The sequence below is a fragment of the Sylvia atricapilla genome, chromosome 15 (assembly GCF_009819655.1).
Source record: "Sylvia atricapilla isolate bSylAtr1 chromosome 15, bSylAtr1.pri, whole genome shotgun sequence".
Classification (NCBI taxonomy): Eukaryota; Metazoa; Chordata; class Aves; order Passeriformes; family Sylviidae; genus Sylvia; species Sylvia atricapilla.
The window spans coordinates 14401132-14425001 of NC_089154.1; the positions used below are offsets into that span (position 1 = coordinate 14401132).

The 23870-nt window shown below is 43.7% G+C and overlaps 1 protein-coding gene across 1 annotated transcript in view; it reads right to left on the reverse strand.

Moving 5' to 3' along the window:
* The window catches only part of SHISA9 (shisa family member 9), a 173403-nt gene that overhangs the window by 18343 nt on the left and 131190 nt on the right, over positions 1-23870 (reverse strand). The window contains exon 3 of the mRNA XM_066330289.1: positions 1979-2134. Within this exon, the coding sequence (XP_066186386.1) occupies positions 1979-2134 (156 nt within the window). The remainder of the gene's footprint in view (positions 1-1978; positions 2135-23870) is intronic.

Genomic DNA, 23870 nt, shown 5'->3' on the forward strand with positions numbered 1-23870 from the left:
GATGGCAGCGTGGTGACAGACCTAGGCTGTGGGAAAACCTCTCTGTGACCTTGGGATGTGCTCAGGAGCTACTCCTGGGAGGAATCAGGGGCTGGAAGGGGTTGAAAACTCGGTGTAATTAGTTCTCATTCCATAAGTCCAGACAGAAGGTGTGAATGTGTAACAGTTTCAAAACCTCTCTTGTTTTCTGCTGAAAAGTTTGGATCAGAAATGCTGCAGTTGTACTTGTGAAAATTCACCTGCATCTAAAACTTGGCTAATGTGGTCTGATGGCAGTGGATCTGTGGGGGCAAAAAGGAGAGAAGGGGTAGGAAGAATAGAGGAAAAGCAGGGGAAGATGGTGCAATCCCCCTGGAAGAAAATGTCCCTGAAAGTTATGTTTAATTTAGTTTAAGATTCTGAGAGGCATTATACAACTTCTGGAGCTGAAGTGCACAATCTTTCAAGGTTGATTTAATGGTATGGTTATAATCTAGCTACTTTAAAAACTTGTACTCAGACGCACAAGAAATATCTAAGTTCTAATTTCGTAATATTTTTGAAAGGTGCATTCAGTGGCTCTTGGGCAGATGAGAGAAGTTTTTAGAGTGTTTCATCTCTCATTTTGTTATGCTTAAATACCTTTCAGCTTTGATGACTGGCTTGACCTAAACTGACATCTGAAAAACAATCTCAATATCAGTGCATAAATCTGTGATAATCACCACATCATTACACAGCAGCACCTTTTGAAGAAGGAGTTGTGAAGCTGCTTGGTATTCAAAAGCCAGCAGAAAGCTATTAACCCTTGTTTTTATAAACAGATTTAAAATGCCACTTGTAAGATACAAAACCAACAAGCTAAAACAAAACTGAACTATTTGAGATGGGACTTGGATGTACATTTTGTTAGAGGTCTGGTGTCCTGAAGTGCAGATAAAGGAACGTCAGTTTGTGATGAAAATTTTTTCTGGCATGGTGAATTCTCTACTGTTAAGTCAGAAAGCTTTGAGCTCTCCTGCTATTATTGTAGATACATATCTCTGTCAGGAAATAGGGAGTGTGGCATTACTCTAAATTTAAGGGGGAATGTTTTTAACATCCATCTGTGAAAGCTAAGCAAGGGTTAGTGGGAAGACCCTCCAGTTCTTAATGTATTGTAGTCTAGAAGGGGCTTTCTGTCATTATAAGGTCCCTGAAAACTATTGTAAGCCTAAACATTCACTGTGAAAATGATTTAGAATTTTTTACTCACTATTGTGCTTTTCCCTCCCCACAACTGTTTGTTTGAGGATGTTATCTCATTTACTTAAAATAATTTTAATCAGGCACAGAAGATAGTCACCACTGTGATCTTTATTAGGAGTTTTATCATGCACTAACTGTTTGAAATCATAAAACCTCAGAACATTCCTTCGGTGACCTACTAATGTACATCTTGCAGGAAATGTGAAAACTCTTCAGAACTGTATGACTGCTTTTTCTTTTTGGAAGTATTTAGCAGGTGTTTAAATCAGAAGCTGATGTTTTTCTCTCTCATTTGTGCAGAGGGCTGTGGGAATCACACATCCCAATGTGATATCTCAAGTTGGAAGGGACAGTCAGGTCCAAACCCTTACTCCTGCAGGTTCAGGGCATAAAGAACTGGGGCTGAACACTGTGCCCAACACAAGTGAAACCTGCTGAAAAATGTCTCGCAGGGGCCTGGGCTGGTTTTGTGTGCATGTACGAGCTCACATCATACCCTCACCAATTCTTGCATCTAATTTTCTTACCTCTTAATTGCCGCCCTCGTCTTAATTTTCATTGCGTTTCCGGCTAACACGTTAAATTACAAATCACTAAACTCTACTGCGGGATATCCAACATGAAATTCTGTCATGAAATAGCCCAGATGAGCAAGACCTTGTTTTCAACTCGGGGGCAGAATGTCAGCTGCCAGCAGCAAGTGCAACACGCTGAGCTAAAGGAGAAGTCGTGCGTCGCGCCGTTGACTTACCGACGGCCTTCAGAGACGCGTACTTGTTCAGTTCTTTGCCCGGGGGCTGCTGCTCATATGGGTTTGTGATCTGTCCCAGGCTGGGGTAGGAATGTTGATGTGCCATCTGAGGAAGGAGGGGAGATGTTGGCATGACGTTATTCATCTGCGGTGCGTCTGTATTAAAGAAAATCGACAAGCGTTAAGTAAAATGTGAATTAGTCTTAAGGTTTTCGCATCACTGAGTACAGATGAGACAGGATGTGTCCTGAGATTTAATGTAAAAAAACCCCAGTATTTATTACAAAGTGGGAGTTTGAGTACAGCAGACCTGTACTTTGAACAGTTAATGGTATGATTAAAAGCTGACAAGTAATTATGGCAACACACAATAATTTTTGTATAAAAAGATCTTTGAACTAAAAAAGGTTTTCAAAACAATTGAACACCAACAATACTGAGTTTGCTGCAGCATTAAGATACAAAGCAAAACACGGAGTTTGTTCCAAATTAGACTGAATACAGGGCAGTAGAGTGGTTCTCTGCACTAAAAGAGCCAAACTCATTTAAATTGGCTCAGGCTGCTGCACATTTCACAGTTACACTGCTTTTAAAGCAAGAGCAGCTTCGTTAGTTGCACAGCATTTTGTTGTGTTCCGTAGACAAACATCACGGTGTAAAATGTTCTTTTTTGCTTCATGACTATCATTAGATTTCTTCAAAGCACACACTTCATCCTTATGTTTTCTTCTCTCCCCTGACACTGGGTGTTGTAGTATCATACCAAGATCATGTTTTCAGACATACATAAAAGCAGGAGCTAATCACAGCTTATGTACAGATTTATGCCACCACTCTCCCTATATCCTTTCTGAAATTGATGAGTTCCTTTATAATAGAGTGTACAGCCTGTATACTTTTCTTTCTAATATAAAATTTATCTGTTGTTTCTAGTGTTCAATTCCAGCCTCTAAAACATTTGATCACAATTGTGTGATGCCCTCAGTTTGCAAACCTAAATTTCAACAGATTTCAATGTGGCCAGTGTATCTTTTTTGCTGAGTCTTTCTCTAGGCTGTGTATTTTGAGAAATTTAGAGCTGATGGGCAATTCTAGAACCTTTTCTTGGCTTCTGCAATTGCAGACAAAACACATTTTTCTCCTGCAATGAGACCATGGTGCTGTCTTGGTGACAGTACAGTAACTCCCACAGCATCAAGCACAGTGCAGAGATCATGTAGACAGAAAGCTGGTCGGTTATGGGAAAGGTGGTTTATTGTGATGGATGGATTGGACCATCCTCCAAGTGCCCACAGGATCTGGCAGGAGCCAAATATCCCTGCAGTTTGCCAGGATTTGAAGGGAATTGAGCCACCTGGCTTTCCACAGCTCATTAATAAGCAGGAGCTCTGAAGTCAGTTAGCAGATTTACTGCTGGGAAAGAAAAGGAACCAAAGGTGATTTTTAACTTCTTCCCTGTCTCTGGTGCGTGCTGCAGCCTCTGCTGTTCTCCCAGGGGCTGCCCCTGCCCATGCAGAGCTCTGCCCAACCTGTGCCCAGGTTGGGAGGGGACCCTGAGGTAATGGGACAAAAATGGTCCCAGTGCTGTCATTTAATAATAGGACGATTCTTCTTGCTGCTGCTAGTTCTTAATAAGGAAGAACTGCAAATGAGAAACTTTTCTGTTTCAAAATTCCCCAAAAACTATTGGAACACCTCTTGAATCTTTTTTGGTAGTTTACTTTGAAAGGGTAAGTTGGTTAAGTCAGCAATTTCACAGAAACAGTTGTTATTTTAAGTAGTTTTTATTTTGTATAAAATAAGTGTGTTTCTGTTCAGTTCTGGTGCTGGCGTGTGTGAGGTCACTGAGTGACTCTCAGAGCAGGAGTTTCTGCAATCCTGTGTCATTCCCACTCCACCCCTAGAGTACAGCTGAGGAAAGCCTCTTAATGGAGTGGTTTGAGCCAGTGAAGAGCTGACCACTCTTTCCAAACCATCCACACCTTCCAAATCTCTCCTGTGAGTGCTCTCTGAGCAGGAATGCCAGCACAGCTGTAATTCAGCAAAGGGCAGCAGTGAAGGCACCAGCATGGCTGGGACCTTCACTGTAAGGAAAGTGTCAACCTTTTAACCCTACAGTCATTGATTTTTCTTCTGAGTAGAGCTATATCAGTACTTCATGGATGCTACCATTATGCTACCTTTCTCCTTGTGGCAATTGTTATTCCATATGTCAAACCAGCATGATTTCGCTGCATTAAAAATATGATGAGCACCACACTCACTACTGGAATGACTTCCAGCCATGGAGATTTGTAAAAATCATGTCAATAAGGTGTAGTTAACTAGGCCTGGTTTGTGTATGTGTTTCTTAATTAAATAAGTCAGCTCTATTCAGTCATCTCTCTAAACACAGTGGGGACTTCCCCCAGGAATGTCCTGGGGAAGGTGGATGAGGTGAACCTGGGCTTTGTCCAGCTGTTCAGTGACAGGTTCTGCTGTCTCTCTGTTACTGGGGTTTGCTCCCCTGAGTGCTTACAAAGATGTAAAGAAATAGGTTTTCAATTTCTAGATCTTCTTTGACTTCTCTCCTGTCTTGTTAAAAGCCCAGAACTCTTCTAAATGATGAATTTCAAGCGAATTAAAGACAGCCCCTCACTCAAGCCAGATGCTTACACAAGACTAACTCATCACATAGAAGACTCAGCTCAAATTACTCATCAATTGGCCATTTGCACAAAGTGAATTAAGCAAAAGGCCACCTCTGGCCATTTAGCCATACTGAAGAATTATTCCTGTTTATAAAGAGGCTCCCATGGGGATGGACTCCTAAGACCTACAGGAGAAATCTTAGCTTGATACATACATCCATCTCAATCTGAATCAAGCCAAATTTCAGTCTGACTGGCTGGGGAATGCTGTGTGTGTTCATAGGCTCACTAAAGTGTGTGATCTGATCCCTTACCTTTGGTTTTCTACAGATAAGTGAGCAAACAGGACACTTGTGTCATTTCCTCCCGCTGTGGTCAACATGATGATGGAAGTAAATTCACCTGTATCTGGATGCGACTTGGGAAATGTTCATAACCAAAGCAGCTGTGGTGCAGTGTGAATTCTGCAGCAGTCTGGGCAATGGGCAGTGCCAGTCTAACCACTGCAGGAGCCCAGTAAAGCTGGGAGCAACGGGGAGCTTTTGAGCAGCACTGCCCTACCTTGAGGCAATCCACATTTATAATTAAAAAAGGGATTGGCCTTGGCAGTGTCATGTTATACTTAACCTCCTTCAGTCTCAGCAATACTGAATAGGGATTCTCCCAGGAAATGACATTTGTCTACAACTGCTTCCCAAGATGTTTCTTCAAAATCTGAGGTTTTTTCCCCCTAAATTTGGAAAAAACATTTCAGGGAGGAAATAATAATCATTAGATTCTTCAAAATATTTAGTGATACAAGGGATTGGTTTAAACTGGAAGAAAGTTTAACTACAACATCCCTACCAGCTTTACCAGTGACCCCCTGTGCCAAGTGAAACCCTTTATACTTACAAACCAAATACTCTGTGATTGATATTTGCTAATAGCTGCTTCACTGAGTGGGGACAACTTTAACCCGAAAGCTGTGGCTGTGCTCACGGATTATTTTTGGCAATGTGACACTGGTATTGTCCACCACAGTATTCCATACGACCAGCTGCATTGTGCCCCTGCCAAGTTATGTACTTATTTTTAAAAAGCAGAGAGTATGAACATCACAAACACTCAAAAAAACTGTTTGTGCCACAGCTTCCAGCGTGAATAATCAGACCTGATTAGAAATGGTGATATTGTAAAGAACCTGCAGTATATTCCCAACCTATCTCATTTTCTGCTGAAGCGAGGAAAGGCAATGCCAGCCTGCTCCCAAACCTTCCAAGGCTTTGAGGGGTTATTGTGGGTGAAGTGTTTGTGGTTTGCTCTCTGTCCCCCTGCTACCAGCCCAAAAGCTCACCACACACAAGCTGGATGTCTGATGGGCAGAAAATGAGACAGGGAAAAAAGGAAAAATGAAAAAGTTCTTTTTATGCTGGAGTGTTTTTGACTGTAATTGCTTTAAGACCTTGAGGTATAGAAAAGCTGCTGGGAGACACATGGAGAAGAAAATAACTAGGAGGAAGCTGCACCAAAACCACTTTATAGCTAGAGAAAGTGGGGTTTATATCCCAGCCACCAACAGTGAGCCTTTGGAAATGCCTGAGGCATTGGCTTCTGGTCACATTCCCAGTAGCTGACAAATACTGATCTTTGTCTTATCTCTTTACTACCTTGACCTAAATCTCAGCAACTGAAGATAGTACAGTTAAGTGTTTACTGCATTTTTCAAGTGAAAATGGGTTTTGGCACTCTTCTCTGTGAATTTTGGAGTTAGTTTAGTGTAAATCACGTGGCCATAGTGTTATTGGTCACTGCAATTATTCTGCACTCTGTCTACTTAAGATGGTGTTACATCTGATTTGTGCCCTTCATTCATTTACCAAGCAGTAGGCAGGCAGCAAGTGTTAGATACAAATAAGAACCCAGTGTAAAACCAATCACAGCCCCGTGTACCAACAGGGTAAGACAAGGCAAAAGCCTCAGAGCTGAGTGGTTTGATTTCTGCATCTTCTGTAGGATACATTGTGTGTTCACCCACTTTAATTAATCTTGTCCAAAAGCTGCCAGAGCTCTGGGAGACTCAGGGTTAGTGAGGAGGCTGCAGCAATAATGAGTTTGTTCACTGCTTCAGAGCCAAGAGCCTGCCATGGGCATCCCTTGAGCTGAGCCACTTCCCTCCTCCTCTTCAGCCAGGGGAGAGTGAAACCTGCTCTGCAGAGTGGCCCTGGGATTCATTCCTCTCTGTTCAGTGGAGTCAGTGATTCAGTGCTTGAGGACAGGGAAAATGAACAACCTCCATAGGCACAGAATGGAATCTATTAGGAAATGAGTGGTTACAGGCATCAGGAAAAGCACAAATGAGAAAGGCAATGCAGTAACAAAACAGGAGAGGGTGGGGGGAGGCCAGGGAAGCAGAATGAGATTTTGATATAAAAGCCACCTGCAGACACACATACAAAAGAAATGAGAACAAGACAGACAAAAGAAGTCTGGGAAGTCAAAGGGGGGGAAAAAAGAGAAAATTCAGAGCAAAATATAATAATAGCTGAGCATTTTCAAATACTCAGGAGAAAAAGATATGCTCTGAACTAACTAAAATTGAAAATAACAGCTATGAAAACAGGATAGAGCTGAATGATTGGAGAATATCAGTATAAAATTGCTCTCCTCCCATCCATAACTACACTGACACAAGAAGCATATTTGCCTCTTTATTCTTGACTGTAATATACTTAATTGTAAGTCCAGCTCATCCAGCATTGTGAGTCCATACTCATATTCCTACAAGCTCCACCAAGAGAAGCTGCAAGTACTGTTTCTGAAAAATCCCACATCTGATGAAGGCTGTAGGATTTCAACAACTTGACTATGGCTGTAAAGTAATTCCTTTCACTTTCTTCCTGGATAATAAGACTGTTGTCCATTCAGGACTCAGGATTGAGCTTCCTGTTGGAGGACTTCAGCCTTTGCCCTGTGCATTTGCTCTTTCCTCTCTGTAGGTTGTCCCACTGCAATTGAACTGACCCTCACAGAGGGTTTGCATTTTCTCACACCTTTATAACTTTATTATTTTGTGTCTCTGTGGGTACTGCGATGCCACTGCCATTGTCTTTATTTGCAGTACTCCCATTTAATGTTGTATTTTAAAGGATGTTGTTGCTCACATCCAGCCCATACAAGGGTTTGCTCTGCAGAAAGGTGGTGCATCAAAACTAGGCTGCCATGCCCATGAGACAGTGCCCTGTTTGTGCACACACAGACACCCTGATGTGTGTGGTCCCTGCAGCCACTAAATGTGACACAGGAGGCTGCAGGAGCTCGTGGTGCTGATAAAGTCTCTGAGAGGTGTGTGCCTGTCCCTTACTCTAGGGGTTATTCCCAGAAACAGAAAAACTGGTTATGCCCAAAAGCCTCTAAACTTGAACCCTTTTGTTTGTATTTGCTGCTACAAATATCCACGGCCTTATTCTCCACATAGCTGAAAAATGGTATTTCAGCTCTTAACAAATTAATGGCATTCTGCTGCAACATTTTCCCCAGTCTAGTACAAGTCTTAAACTGAAAAGTGTTCCTCTCATCTAATCTTAATTTCTCTGCCTTGCAATTTAAGTGATTTTGTATTTTTGCAAGAACAGAGCTTGCAATTCAACCTCTTTATCATTCATTATTTTAAGTGCTTTTTTTACCGCTTTTCAAATATTTGTCTCTTCTCTGAAATAATAATTTCACTGCTTTCAATCTTCTCAGTCTTTGATCATCACTGCTGCCTTTTCTCAACACTTGTGGCCTTGCAATGCAGCTTCTGGAATGATCTTCTACCCTCAGTAATCCACAGAGCTGAGTTGTTCTGTATATAATGGCTGTTGTAAGCCATCCCTTGATATCTTTGTCCCTGAATATCTGCAGAGTTTTTTGTTTTCTCATTAGTGATGCACAAGTCATATGAGTAGTTGTCTTGCCCCTAAATGTGATAGCTGTGAGACAATACATATTTTTCATGGCAACTTATGCTAGTCAGTGATCACAAAAACATTCTTGTAACACAGGCAACCTACCCACCTAATCACAATCACAGAAAAAAATCTGAGATGATTGGGGTGGCATTTCACCCAGCAAAAATTAATGTTTCTGTTCATGGAAGTGGCAGTCTACAGTGTAAATGTGTGTCACAAACATCCTGACTGCTGCCTCTCCCTGTCCTAGCAAGTCCCTGTGGGACTCAGTCCCACCCTGTTGGGATTCCCCGTGGTCCCACTGAGTGCAGGAGTCTTTCAGCACACTGACCTCTGGTGCTTTGTGTTTTCTATTCACTTTCTGCACAATTAAGCTCTTGCTCTGCTGCTGTCCCATGGTAAAGGCTGTGTGGTCCTTCCCACACAGAAAACCCCACTGCATCTCTGGGGATGAGCTTTCCTCCTGTGCAGGAGATGCAGGACACCTGCAGTTCCCTGTCAGAGCGAGGCACTGAACTCCCTGAGGTGCTGGGGCTGTGCACAGAGCACAGGCAGCTGAGGGACACCCAGCCACAGCTGGGAGGGAGCACAGTGCTGGCTGACACCAAAGGACACACAGCTCTTGACACCTGATCTCATCTCGGACAGCCATGAACAGTTCAGTCTTCATAAGGAGGAATTATGGTGGGGACATTCATTAGCTGATGTTCAGAGACAATCCCTTACATCTGGACACGGGAAAGAAGCTCCAGGAGCCAGGTCATGAAATCCATGAAATCCAGGCTGCTCTGCTTATCTCAGGAGGAGCTGGTTTTCCTCTGGTAGGAGGTGAACTGCAGAGAGGTAGCAGTGAGCTGTGTAGTGACAGCACTGCTGTTGCTCACACAGTGCCCCATGTCTACTTCTAAATGTCAAAATTCCCAAGCTTCTTTCCAGCGCTGTGGAGTTCTCTGCTGCTGTCAGATGAAGGCAATGCTATCGAGCACACTCAGAACCAGATGGACTCTTCATTCAGACTACTTTCATCTGAAGTGAAAATGAGGACAGCACTAATTTTACAATACAAGTCCTCCCCACTCCACCTTTAATTTTCTATCTACATCCTTCAGGCACTTACCTCTGTGACAGTCAGAGATTGTACTGCTTTCAGTAATGATGTAAGGGGTGGGTGAATGGGTGGGAGGGGAGTTGAAACAAAACAGAATGAAAATCGATAACAGTGTGGCCAAAGAGGTGTGAGGCTCCACTGCTCCCTGTGTCCAGCCAGGGAAGAGCACTCTGTGTCCTTGTAAATGGGCCTTTTTCTTACTGAATGTGCTGCTATCACTTAATGTTTAAATCTATGGGAATTACATATGTAAAAGAATCTTATGCCCCTGGGCTCTTCTGAACTCTTTGTGACAGGCTGCAAATGGGGAAAGAGGCGACTGCATCTTTGCATATCAGTTGAAATCAAGTCCTGTAGTTTCCAGTTGTCTTCTAGATGAAGTCTGTGATGCTTTGAGGTGCTGAATTCTCTGTGGTCACAGGGATTCAGGAGATGGGGCATTCATCATGTTTCAGGTTTGGGCTCCTTGTTTCTGGTCGTGCTCCAAGTGTGTAGGAGCTGAGTCCTGTGAAATCAGTTGGCTGTTTTACTGCCATCCCAGGAGGGTGGGAGTGGAATATCACTGGCCTTGTGACTAAACTGGCTGGAAGCCTCTCTCCTCTGCTTTTCATTTCCCCTGGGCTCCATGCTGTGCCATCACACTCACATCCCTGTAATAATTTCTGGGCTCTTGCTTTGCAAAAGAGCTGCAGTCTGAGGTTGGTTTTTCCATGTAGACTTTTATTATGTGGCACTGGATCTCCTTTTATGAAGGTTATTTTTATGTCCTCTGGAGGTTTGCTTTTCCATCATAATTACTCACAACCTGACAGACTTATAATCCTCTGATAGGATTTGTGACATTGTAATCTTCTCTACAGCTCCCCATTGTGGCTTCACAAACAGAGGATTATAACCTCCAAGGAGGCAATAAGCAGATGAACTCTGGAGATATCAGGACCCTGCTTTCATATCAATTTCCAGTGCTCGAGTTGTGGGAGGGCAGGGAGCAGTGCTGAGTTCTCACTCCTGCCCACGTTTCTGGTTTTCTTCATCTTCTTTTGCCTCAAGTAGCAGAGTTGAGAAATTAATTAAACCCACCAGTTATACGCACTTGGAGCACTGCAAATATCCTTAGCTATGCAAAGTAAGAAAAGATAAATTCAGCAAATTTGACTTACACAACAGAATATTTTTTTTTGCCCAGAAGAATGTTCTTTATACTTTCCCATAAGGTAACAGTTTGATTTTACAAATCAAACACTCCTGTGCCTCTCCCCAGAAATAGAGTCTGCTGAGATGAACCAGCCAGCTCAGATCTGTTGTTTTGACTGCTTTGTCTTTCAATGAAATTACTTTCTTTCCAGCAATTAATACCCTTTTACACAATGGGAATGTGCCTGTCATTATAACGTTATTCCAAATATTTATATGCTTTGTTTATTGTTTTCTTTAACCGTAATGGTTTGAATTCATTAAAAATTGCCTTGCTTCAGGCATCCCATTAATTTATCTATTACCTATCCATACACCATGTAGTGACAGTTTAGAAGGAAAAGACCAGACCATATAAAATTATAGAAGCCAACTTCATGCCTTTGTTATTTGCTCTTGTGTCTAAGCAGTCCCTTGCCTGTAGATTTGGAGTAACAAATTCCCTGCAGGATTCTCACATCATTCAAGGGCAAAAGCAATTAGGAGTAAGATTTAAGGAAGAGTTAAAACAGGGAGGAAGTTGCTCATTGCTGTTTCCATTCAGCCAGCAAAGGTGGAGCACAATTTCTCTAGTGAATCACCTGGTTAATGTGAGGCTTAAGAAATACTTTGCTTCAATATTTATCTCACGTGAAGCACATCCCAGTGGCATCTTCTGTCCTGACATACCTGGCCCAGCAAGGTAGAGTGTGCTTTTTACTCTCTGGCATAATCTAATTTATCCTTTTAGAGTCTCTCTAAAGAGGAAATTCTGTCAGGGGCTACAGTGAAGCTGTAACATCCAGGGACAGATCTCTCCTTTCCAGACCCACATGTGCAGTCTTGTTAATGTCAGGTTTTTAGTCTGTGTGAGCAATCAAAAGCTCAGAGAAAATAAGACAGAAGGTCAGGGGAGAATTAGAGTTCTCTTCTCAGATAAATAGTCATGATTTGTTATCTTTTAAAACAGCAGAGAACAGAATTTGTTGCTTATGAGGTGGGTTGCATGGTCTCCTGTTGCACAGAGTCACAGGAAATACAAATGACTGGCTTTTCAAAGGATGATGACTATTCCTTGTGCTGCATTTTGTGTGTTCTGAAGCCTCGGCACCACAGAAAGAGTCTTTTAATTCTTCTCACATAGGATGATTAGAGGTTTCAGAGCTCCAGCCTTTCTGAACACATCTTTCTTGAGGTTTGGCATTTCATGTCTTCTCATATGTCTCATATCTTGCAGGATGTCTACTTAATTATTCCCCCTAATACAAAATTTCTTCTCTGGCATCAGCAGAGTTTTCTTGATCCATTTTTGCCTTCAATTCCCTAAAGCCCAGAAATCCTTTTATGTCAGAATGCTCTTCACAGTGATTGTTCTTAAACACATTTAATAGGAATGCACCTTGTTTTTCACTGCATGTTTCATCTTTATACAATCTTTTGAATTCCAATCCTGTACTTCCAAATCTTTGAAACACCTTCCAGCTTGATGGTGTTCCCAAATTTAATAAGTATATATGTACACAGTCCTATTGTCCTCATCATTACTGAAAATCCTGGAGGCAGGATAAAATCACTACAGAAATCACTCCATTCACTGCCTCCTTCCATTAAAAATAGGAATCGTTTGGGATAATTCTCTGAAAGCAGTTTTCAGTTTTGCACCAACCTTTTAGAAGCAGCTTTTGAAAGCCCATTAACATCAGGACATTTTTATAGCTACAGCATTCCCCCATCCAAAGGGCACGTTACATTGACATGAGAGGGAATTGCTCAGGTAAAGCTCCATTTATTCCTGAGAAATCTGCATTAGTGGTCACTCATGACCATGTCCATTTCTGTTCTTTTCTCCCTTCCTTTCCCTTGTCCCTTAAATCATTAATTAAATGAATACTAAATTATTTGAATTATGTTCTGTTCTTCTTAAAGGCTTGATAGCACACCTTGGTTTTGAGTGTTTTACAGAATTTCATCCATTGGGTGAATCCTCAAAGATCATGACACATGGTGGGCCCAAGTCCTTCTTCCCAGGGTGCAGGTGAATCCTTCTGGGTTTTCAAATAGAAACAGAATATCATTTTTCCAACAGCTCTTCAAACCTGCCCCTCTTTTCCTCAGGTGTGACCCCTCTTCTGTTTTCTGATTTTTTTTGTTGATTTCTTGAAATTGTTTTGGGTTTTTTTAGTGAATAGTGATATCCTGTCTTTCAAAAGGGACAATTTGAATCTTTAGATGTTAACTCCTAATAATTAAAAATAAATTTAAAAAATTTAAAGTAGTATCTTGGAGCCCTATGTATGGTTGTCTTTTAATCAACATCAAGCTTTATCTGAGGCATTTATGTGAGCCACAGTAATTTGGATAGGCCCTTTATGTGGAATAATATCCTAACATTTAGCTGCTTAGTTGTGATGTGTTCCACATTGTTATTGCAATAATTTCTAGAGTTCAATTATTTTATATTTGCATAATGTTATTTTATTCAAATATATGCACAAGAGTTTCAGGGGAGAATAATTAGACAAGACAGCACAAGACAAATAACTCCTTTTGAGAAAGAAAACGAAGTCTTTGGTGGGGGAATGTTGTATTCCTAACGCCTCTCTGGGGTTTAGCCCATCTCATTTGCTTTTGGCCACTGATGAACCCTCAAATCTCCCACTGCAGGAAACAGAGCGGGTATTCCCTGTGTGAGGAACTAGAGAGCTGCTCAGGGCCCAGCTCTGCTCTGTGGGGTACAGCACACCCGGCCCAGGGGCTGAGATTGTGGTGCCCAAGAGCCCTTTGGAGAGGGGTCTGAGTGCCAGGGGCGCTCCCAGCACACCTCTGCCCTGCTGGGGCTCACTCGTGCTTCCTGCTGCAGCCACGGGGACGTGGCAGCAAGAGGTGAAATGACTCTGGCACCAGAGACAAGAATGAATAGAATACAAAGAATCTGATTTTAAAACACACTTTCTTTTTTTGCACCTAAAGCTGTGGATTTCAGAACCTGTCCTGAGGAACAGGGGACAAATATCTGGGCATTTCCCCGCCTTGGAATTACCACACAGGCATTTGCTAGGAGAGGAGACTTACTTTATATTTTTTATTTGAGTTTATATTGTAACTTTAAAGTAAATTAAGCTACCATTTAATTTTAATATTACAAATAATCTTAAGGATCATTCAAAAGTGTGAGTTCAGCCTTCAGATTATTTGATTTCCTCTACTGATGATGTCCATATCCCTTTGAAGGAAGTGCCAAGTAGATAGGTAGATAGCAGACTGGAGGAAAAGGAGGACAGAAAATCTTTCCATAATTAGGACACAGGCAATCCTGTGTTCAGTAGGAACTTTATATTCCTATTTCACATTTCAATAATGATCCCATTTTATTTTGAACTTCCAGACTTAAAAGACAACTGTGAGAGCTGCTGCCTCTCCCCTGGTGTTATTTTAGGAAGCTCTTATGTGTAATTTCTGTGATCAATACCATCCCTGCACATACCCTGACGTGCAGCATAAAGATGGCCTAGTTCTATTTTTGCATTTTAATGGCCTTTTGCAGAGTGACACCTCTACTCTTAAAGAACGATGAGGAAGATATGTCTCAATAAATGAGACAATCCTACTGCTTTGGAGAAGCAAATCTCAGTGGCTTTTAAAAGACTTCCCTCACCTGAACACACACTGAAACTGTCCACCCAATTGCAATTTTTTTTTTTCCCAAAATGCAGATATTTTCTTCTAAGCAGTCTTTACTGAAAACAGTTACCAAAATACCTGCAGTAGGCCAGCCACAGGTCCCTGTTCCTCTGGGAATGAGGTTTAATGGGCTGCATGATCACGGGCACATCCCACAGGCAGGAATAATGTGGAGCTGCCAGGAGGAGAAGGCTGCAAAGGTCCTCCCCTGTCCAGTGGTGGGATGGGGATGGACCGGTCCTGTTGGGGTGAGCAGGGGAGAGCTGCAGGGGGCTGCTGGGAGTGACAGGGGCACAGGTGTGCTGCAGTGAGCAGTGCTGCAGAGGGCAGTGCTGCAGTGTTGCAGTGATGCAGCGGGCAGTATTGCAGTGCTGCAGTGGGCAGTGCACAGCAGTGCTGCAGTGTTGCAGTGCTGCAGCAGGCAGTGGTGCATTGCTGCAGTCAGCAATGCTGCACAGATTGCAGCCAGGACACTTGTGCTGGGCCAGTGTCCCAAGGGTGTGCTCCTGCCACGGGGAGCTCTGAGCCCACGGCTCCTGCTGCCGGGGAACTGAACTGCTGTCAGCCTTCTCTCGGAGCTTCCCTTTTGGTTCAGTTTACTCCTGTCTACACCAGCCTCAGGCAGACCTTTCCCTGCGTCTTTGCTCCCCGTGATGTGTGCTGGGAATGTGCTTGGCTCTGGGGCATCTTCAGCCACGTCTTCTCTGGAGTTCATGGCTGGCTGGGCTACACTGTCCTCAGAACCCTGTGACACAGGTGTGTGCTGGCTCAGGGGACAGCAATGGGACCCTGTGACACAGGTGTGTGCTGGCTCAGGGGACAGCAGCGGGACCCTGTGACACAGGTGTGTGCTGGCTCAGGGGACAGCAATGGGACCCTGTGACACAGGTGTGTGCTGGCTCAGGGGACAGCAGGGGGACCCTGTGACACAGGTGTGTGCTGGCTCAGGGGACAGCAGCGGGACCCTGTGACACAGGTGTGTGCTGGCTCAGGGGACAGCAGCGGGACCCTGTGACACAGGTGTGTGCTGGCTCAGGGGACAGCAATGGGACCCTGTGACACAGGTGTGTGCTGGCTCAGGGGACAGCAATGGGACCCTGTGACACAGGTGTGTGCTGGCTCAGGGGACAGCAGCGGGACCCTGTGACACAGGTGTGTGCTGGCTCAGGGGACAGCAGCGGGACCCTGTGACACAGGTGTGTGCTGGCTCAGGGGACAGCAGCGGGACCCTGTGACACAGGTGTGTGCTGGCTCAGGGGACAGCAGCGGGACCCTGTGACACAGGTGTGTGCTGGCTCAGGGGACAGCAGGGGGACCCTGTGACACAGGCGTGTGCTGGCTCAGGGGACAGCAGCGGGACCCTGTGACACAGGTGTGTGCTGGCTCAGGGGACAGCAGCGGGACCCTGTGACACAGGTGTGTGCTGGCTCAGGGGACAGCAATGGGACCCTGTGACACAGGTGTGTGCTGGCTCAGGGGACAGCAGTGGGACCCTGTGACACAGGTGTGTGCTGGCTCAGGGGACAGCAATGGGACCCTGTGACACAGGTGTGTGCTGGCTCAGGGGACAGCAATAGGAGACAAATTTAGGAAACTCTCTCCAGCCTGACGTTTTGCCTTCCACTTTGGTGTCTACAGCAAAGAAAGTTGCAAGTCGCCTCCATAACCTCCTCGTTGGACAGTTTCTTTTCTTTTCTGCTGGAATTAAAAAGTACTTATTCCTGAAGTCTCTCTGCTAGCAGGTTATTCCTTTCATGGCCTCTGTTTTCTGACTATTTTCTTCATTCTTTTCTCTACTTCATTTCGAACTCGAGTGTTGTACAATTTGTAAGCTGAGGCAAAAGTATAAAAATGTAGATCTGATATTTTGAAAACTCTATTATTTATGTGAAGTTTTGATCAGTGTTTTTTGTCTGTTCCACCAAAAGGCTTTACTTTGCTCTTGGTGGACCAGACACATTTTGAGAATGGCAGAATCAGAGGAATGTAGAACATTTCTGAAGCTCTGTCTGAACGTGTTTTATGAACACCTACTTTAATGGAGTCCGGCCAATATTTATCAACTGAATTTCAGTAGTTCAGCACATCTTCAGAGTGGTACCTCAGCACTGCTCAATTTACAAATGTGCTGCTGCTGATTAAATTCCCAGTGCCTTTTCCCTCCTCAGCACAGTTCATTCCCTGGGTTTATCTGTGTTTTTCACGACCAGTGTGCCCTGCCTCACACAGAACCCCCTGACCCAGTGTGCACACCCCACCCCACCCATCTCCTGACCTCCCTGACAAGACCAACTTAGCAGTTTCTCTTTCAGAGCTGTGTTTGATAACGTCACTGAAATCAACAGCCCCTTTCACAAAAGTCACTGAATAAAAATTAGTTGTTGAATTAACTCTCAGCTCCTTGCAAATGAAGATGGGTTGCTTTTGCACTGAAGCCTTGAAGGTGGGGTGGTTGTTATTCCATGACATTTCCCTCAGCTCTGTCTTTTATTAAGACACAGGAACTTTATTTCCAGTCTGGAATATAACCGCTCTCACTGGTGTCTGTATTCATAATCTGCAGGATTATCTAAATGAGGCAATGTACTGAGGACTGACTTGTCTGTCTTGGGGATTTTTCTTCCTTTATTCAGCTACAATCCAAATTAGAAGTTGTTGTCTTGCAGTCCTTTACCTCTCAGCAGGGTAAATTGGGTGGGTTTAGAGAATGTGAGGAACCTTTCAAAACTGGACCTTTTCCCTCCTGACTGATGAATTGATCCTCAAACAGAAATTCTGGGTGTTGGCTTTCAATAATTTGTTACAGTGCCACTACATCAAATTTATGTTCCTCGAAGAACCGTGATTAGCTGATGCAGAATGACGAACGGGGGACTGCTAATGATGCTAATTAACAGTGCTCTGGAACCCAAGTGCGTCTTGGCAGGAGAGCAACACCCAGGAGAGATTTTGAGGTCTGCCTGAAGGTACCTGCCTGAAGTGAAATGTGTTTAAGTCAGGCTGAATAGTCAGTTTATAGCCCTTTATAAAACATATACAGGATAGAGCCTCTTCTGTCATGTCCCCTTATCAGCTGGACTGTTGTCACCCACTGGTCTTCCACAGGGCAGTTCTTCACCTCAACAACTTACCACAGACCCAGAAGGAAAAGTAAAATTGCTGCTCCTATTCTCAGGCGTTTCTAGTTAAACCCCATTACTCTGCACACATTATTTTTAATGGGTTGCAGAATGCCTCTTTAGCTTTCTCAGAATGTCTTCCAAGAACAAGGCTTTGTGGACTCCTGCCAGGCACACACACACACGTATGATTTGTCTGCTGTCCTTTTCTTGTAGGGAGCAGAACTGTCTTGGCAGCAGCTTTGCTGCTCTTCCTTCCATCCTCTCTTCCTCTAGAGCTCCAAGAAGCCAAGGTCTCGATCTTCTCTGCCTCAGTGACACACACAGGCAGGTGCTCAGGGCCTGTTTGCTGGCAACTTTCACTTATGACAGGTTAAATTACCTGAAAACTGAAATTCTGGGCGAAACATTATCAACAGGGGCTAATTGTGGGGTCAGGATTTCATCCCTGGGACTGTTCCCTGCCTGAAGGGCTTTTGCTCCTGGGCAAGAACCTTCCTGCTCAGCTGACTGAAGCAATGAATGCTTTCCATGTTCCATAGATTATTAGGAACACTTTCCCATGCAGTCTTGTTTTTATTTATTTATTCCTGATGTGCCGAGAATTTGCCAGGCAGGAAAAGTCACAGTCCCTGCCCTAAGGGGAGCCTGCTGGAAGCTCTGATATTTGCATGCCTGTGAACTTCCTCTGTGACCAAAGGCAGTGTCCCCGTATTAATTCTGTCAGAACCATTGCTTCTCACAGCGTGGGACTGTAAGTAGTTTCTGTCCACAATAATGGATCATTACTCAAACTTCCCACAGAAACTCAATATGCACTAAGTGGTTTTCTCTTTGTATTTATTATCATTTACCTCCAACGTGAATCAATGCTTCCTCAGGAGAAGTCTCTTTGTGTTATGTATTTACAGCCAGAAATACTGTGGTTAATAATTAGTTTCCAGAGTAATAACAGATAAATCATATAGCAATCATTTAGTCTTCTCTTCTGTACCTTAAGGATGTTTTAATCTCTTACAGGGAAGGTCTATACCCTATTAAACAAGAGTTGTGTTTCACCCAGGGGTGGCTCTTGCTGATGTGATCCCTTTGCTTGGTTGGTGGAGTGTCCTGCCTCTGTCTCCATCTTTCCCAGGAGGAAACAAGCAGATGTTTATTTGAACAGTAGGCAGAGGCCAGCCCCTCAGTTCCCAGCTCCACCACAGGGACGTTGTGTGCTCGTGGGGAAGTCACCACAAGACTTGCAGTGTTAAAAGAATGCCAGGATTGGACTTTGGGAACACTTCACGTACTTCTGCCACTGGGGATTGGTTTTGTATTTTCAGTTAGAGAATTGTTATAACACAAAAAAAAGTGGGTTTTTGTGTTGTTTTTTTTTTTGTTTGTTTGTTTTTGTGGGTTTTTTTTTTTTTTTGTGGGTTTTTTTGGTTGGTTGGTTGGTTGGTTTTGGTTTGGTTTTTTTTTTGTTTTGTTTTTTTTGTTTGTTTTGGTTTGTTTTTTTTTTTTTTTTTTTTTTTTTTTTTTTTTTTTAATTTAAACTATTCTGTCCAGACTCTGGGAGTTTGTGTTTGCTCATTGCACTGGCCTGGAAGAACAGATTCCTCTGTGGTTCAAAACTGAGGAATAGTATGAGGTAGGAATAGCAAGGCAATAGCAATAATATCTCCAAGAGAGATGGATCAGCCATTCTATGACAGTACATCCAGTACATCCTTTCCACCTCCAGTACAATCCACACAAAATGTCACATTGCAGCCAGAAACTCCTGTGATCTGAATGCACAGAAAGCAGATGGACAGGTAACCTCAGCAGCAAGATCTCTTTGATTAAATTCTGTATCTGGCACAATCATTTATATCCACAGAGAACCACTAATGTTTTGTTATCTCCTCTAGTGCTTACAGGAATTCACATCAAAAAAGCCCCCCAAAAAACTTGACAAAGAGTTTTTCTTTCATTAAACACCAGTTATCCTTGCAGCTCAGAGTGATCCACTGAGAACAAAAGGCAGAGAGCATTACAGACACAGACACAGAACCAAGTGTCAGAGCAGCTTCTCTCCTGAACACTATCTGACTTCAGCTTGGGTTAACAAATGCTCAGCAATCCTAAGTTCTTTCAGAAAATTTTAGGGGGAAAAGGATTTTTTTTTCTATATGCTGTGCATATTTCATTCCTTGTTCTGGGTATGAACCATGCAAAACACTCACTTTCCACGCAGAACATGGAAATTGGAAACGTGTCCAGCTCCTCCCCATGTTTTTATTAGGTTTTGTTTAAATGTTTGCAGCTCAGGTGTGTTTCCAAGCTGGAGCAAATTCTGTGTTTTGCCTGTGATCAGCATAAGCTGTACCACTCTGAGACTATTGTCCCACAGATAAATACTGTCAGGATTCCTCCTTGTGTGTCAACAGTTATTGCATTGATTGAAATAGATTGTCAGATCTTTCTCTCTTCAGATTGAAGACAGACCCAGAAGGCAGATAAATATGTGCTTAACTGCCAATTATGGATCTGCTTGGCCTTGGCAGAACTAAAAAATGTAATAGGACTTTTCTGTCTCTCTGAAATTCAATAAGAAAAGAAGAAAGATTTTTCTATTATGCTTTGAGTTGTTTTTTTTCTTACGGGTGGATGAGCACCCTTTGCTTAGCTATTTCTTTTCACAAAATAATAGAGGCTCAAAGGGCATTTCTGTAATTTATTATACATGCATCAGTCCACTTGACTAGAGATTGGTGAAAGAACCTGACCTTTACCATGATAAAGGAAATAGAAGTGAGGAACAATTTGATGTTGTAGGCTCGTCGGTGTACCTGAGCACGTGTTTGCTTTAGAACCATAACTGTTGTCCCTTCCTGGCAAAGTTTCCTTCCACAATAATCCTTGTTCACACTGACACTTGGGCTTCCTGCTGTGCATTTTAAACAAAGGCGGGAGAGATTTGCTTAGCTAAAGGCAGTTGTGCTTAAACGTGCCCAGGGCAGGGGCAGGAAGGGCTGGGGAGAGGAGGAATAAGGATGGGAGAGGCTCCGGAGCATCCCCAGGAGGGACAGGGACAGGGACAGGGACAGGGAGAGCGGAGCGCTGCTCCCGGGAGTGCAGTGATGGGATGGGTGGGAACGGCTCAGCGCTGCCCATTGAGGGGTTTGGGCCGGTCATCAGGAGTATTTCTGTACCAGCAGCGTGGTCAGACACTGCAACAAGCTCCTCAGAGGGGCAGGCAGTGCCCCGGGGCTGTCAGTGCTCAGGGATGTGGACAGTGCCTCTGACCTGCTGGGACTGAGGCAGGGCAGTGATCACTGCACTTCCAACTGGAACGTTCTGTTCTGTTCTGTTATTGGAAACTGGAAGTTGAGAAACAGACTATCAATTAAACAATTAAATTCTGCTTTTTTCAGAAGGTGGGGTTTTGGGGGTTTTTTGATTATTTTTTTTTCGTGTGTGTGGTTTTTTGTTTGTTTTGTGGTTGGTTGGTGTTTTTGTGGTTGGTTTTTGTTTTGTTTTGTTTTGTTTTGTTGTTGTTGTTGTTGTTGTTGTTTTCTCCTGTAAGTAAATTATGTGTTCTGTGCTTCAGGGTATTAAAACGAGAGGCTTTTCTGGGTAGTGAAGGTGCAGACAGGTGCTGTGGTTTGAAGTGAGTGAGCTGTTCTGCCAGCAGCAGGCTGCTGACTTTTTGTTCATTTTGTGCCAGTCTGCTTGGGGACCCGCAATGCTCAGCCTCTGATGTCACCTTGTGCATGGCACAGTAACACAAATGATGTAAAAGTAGGGGGAAAAGCACTTCTTTCCATTTTAAATCTGAGCCTGTCAAACCCCAGCTCAGTGCAGGAGCACGGTTTGAGTGCACTCAGACATCTCTTTGGTGCTCCTAAAGCCAAACCTGCCTGTTCCCAGCCAGGCCAGGTACTGCACATCACCACCTTGTGCATTTAACCACATCACTGATGTGGGCTCCTAGACCTAGAGGACAGGAAGGCACAGAGCAGGCTTTAACCTGTATTGTTTTGTTTCCCATATGGGCCCCAGCGGATAAAACTTGCACACAACGCATTAAACATCTGAAGCCATCCCACACAAGGACACTCTGCAGGCTTCTTGGTCTTCTTCTGGCCAAAGACCACCTGTCCCCAGCCTGGTGTTCCCTGCTGGTGGAGCATTTCGTGGTGTGGGGGCCTTGGAGAAAACCCCCTGTTCCAGCAATATGGTTTGTAGGAACTGCTGCTTCCAGGACTCAGCCCTTTGCAGTTCATCCTCCAGCCACACGAGCTGATTGTGCAGGGAAATAGCCGAGATTGGCCCTGGAAAACCTCTTCTACAATTTTAATATGTCCTCCTCCAAAGAGCTTTCCTTCATACCTGTTTTTAGGTGGAATTCAACTAAGCGTTATCAGAGCCAATATCAATGGCACAGAAGGATGTAGCTATAAGAAACAGCCCCTGGCAATAACCAAACCCATCCTGTCCCTCCTGTGGGCTGTGGCTGTTTCCAGGACAGAAAGGAGAGAGATGTGCTAAAGCTCTGAACTTGGGGTGATTACTGTAGGTCTGTGTCAGCCAGGACAGCCACCCACTCCTCCCCTCGGAGCTGTGTGACACTAAAGGGGCAGAAACCTGTTGATTTATTGTAGCCAGTGATTGTCTGCGTGTCTGCGTCACAGGAAATCTCTGTTTTTACAGTGGGATGTTATAAGGATTGAAAGAATTCAGAAACAAACAAACAGACAAAAACCTTTGTAGAATTACAAATCCACAGCCTGGAAAAGAATTCAGGTAAAACAGAATTCAGGTGGAAGCTCAGCCACCCTCTCAAGAAAAAGCCAGCTGGATTTGGGGTGTAATTTTTTTTTTTTTAAAGCACCGAAGTTAGAAGTGTTAATAAAATTTAATAATTCAGAGAAAATACAAAGAACTATAACTTATGTTTTGTTAAATTATGAACTCACTTTTATTCCCCAAAACACTTGAAGCTAAAGGAGTCTGTGCAGAAACCTGAAGCCCTGTAGAAAAACTTAAGGCTTAACTCTATGGCTTAACTCTAATGAGTGTCAAATGAATAGTTCTGATTTCAAAACAAAGTAAAACTAGAACAGCCTCTTGAATGTCAACTAACTACAAGTATCATAATCCTCATGTAGAAAAATATTGAGTCTTAATTCTAGCTATGTAAAATTATATCAAATTCAGTTGTGAGTTCATGTTTTCCAGTGGTGGTATTGGTGAGAGGGAAAATAAGCAGAAGTAAATGTCTGTGGACAATTAAATTATAATTGCTGCTGGCATTAATGACATTTATTATTAATGTGCTTTTCCCCCACTCCTAAATAGCATAGAATTATGAATATTTTTTGTTCTTTAAGAGGAGTAAAATGAGGACTAAAAATTTAAACGTTTTAAATTTATGTAAATACAACGTTTTTCTCTTGTACCAAGTCTTCAGAAACAGACTACTTCACAAGTCTCACAGAATGCTGCTGTTTATCTCTTGGCTCTTCTTAGTGTGACATCCACTGGGCTCTAATCCTGACCACATTAAAGCACCAGGCCTGTGTCCCAACAATGGGCTGCTCTCACTGGATTTACAAAGAGCCTGCTGGAGACAGGATCCAGCTTTCTGTTGGGGCTGCTCTCAGTGGGTTTACAAGGAGCCTGCTGGAGACAGGATCCAGCTTTCTCTTGGGGCTGCTCTCAGCAGAGTGGATTTACCAAGAGCCTGATGGAGACAACATCCAGCTTTCTGTTGGGGCTGCTCTGAGTGGATTTACAAGGAGCCTGGTGGAGACAGCATCCAGCTTTCTGTTGGGGCTGCTCTCAGTGGGTTTACAAGGAGCCTGGTGGAGACAGGATCCAGCTTTCTCTTGGGATTGCTCTCAGTGGATTTACCAAGAGCCTGATGGAGACAGGATCCAGCTTTCTCTTGGGGCTGCTCTCAGTGGATTTACCAAGAGCCTGGTGGAGACAGGATCCAGCTTTCGTGCAGCCTGTGGTTTGGGGCCTCAGCTGAGGCTGCTCAGAAGGCTTTGAGTGGAGAGTGCTGCCCTGCACAGATCACAGCAGTGCCCAGGGGCAGCCTGGCTTTAACCAAAGGCTAATGAACAACGGCCCTGGGTTGGAGCCTCTGCCCCCTGCCCAGAGCTGCTCTCAGTCCCTCAGCCTGTCTCACATCTCAGGAGCTGCTGGGGAGAGGGCTGCAGCTGCTGGCTGCTGTGCAGGACACCCGTGTGCAGTCTGCAGCTCCTCAGGACTGTC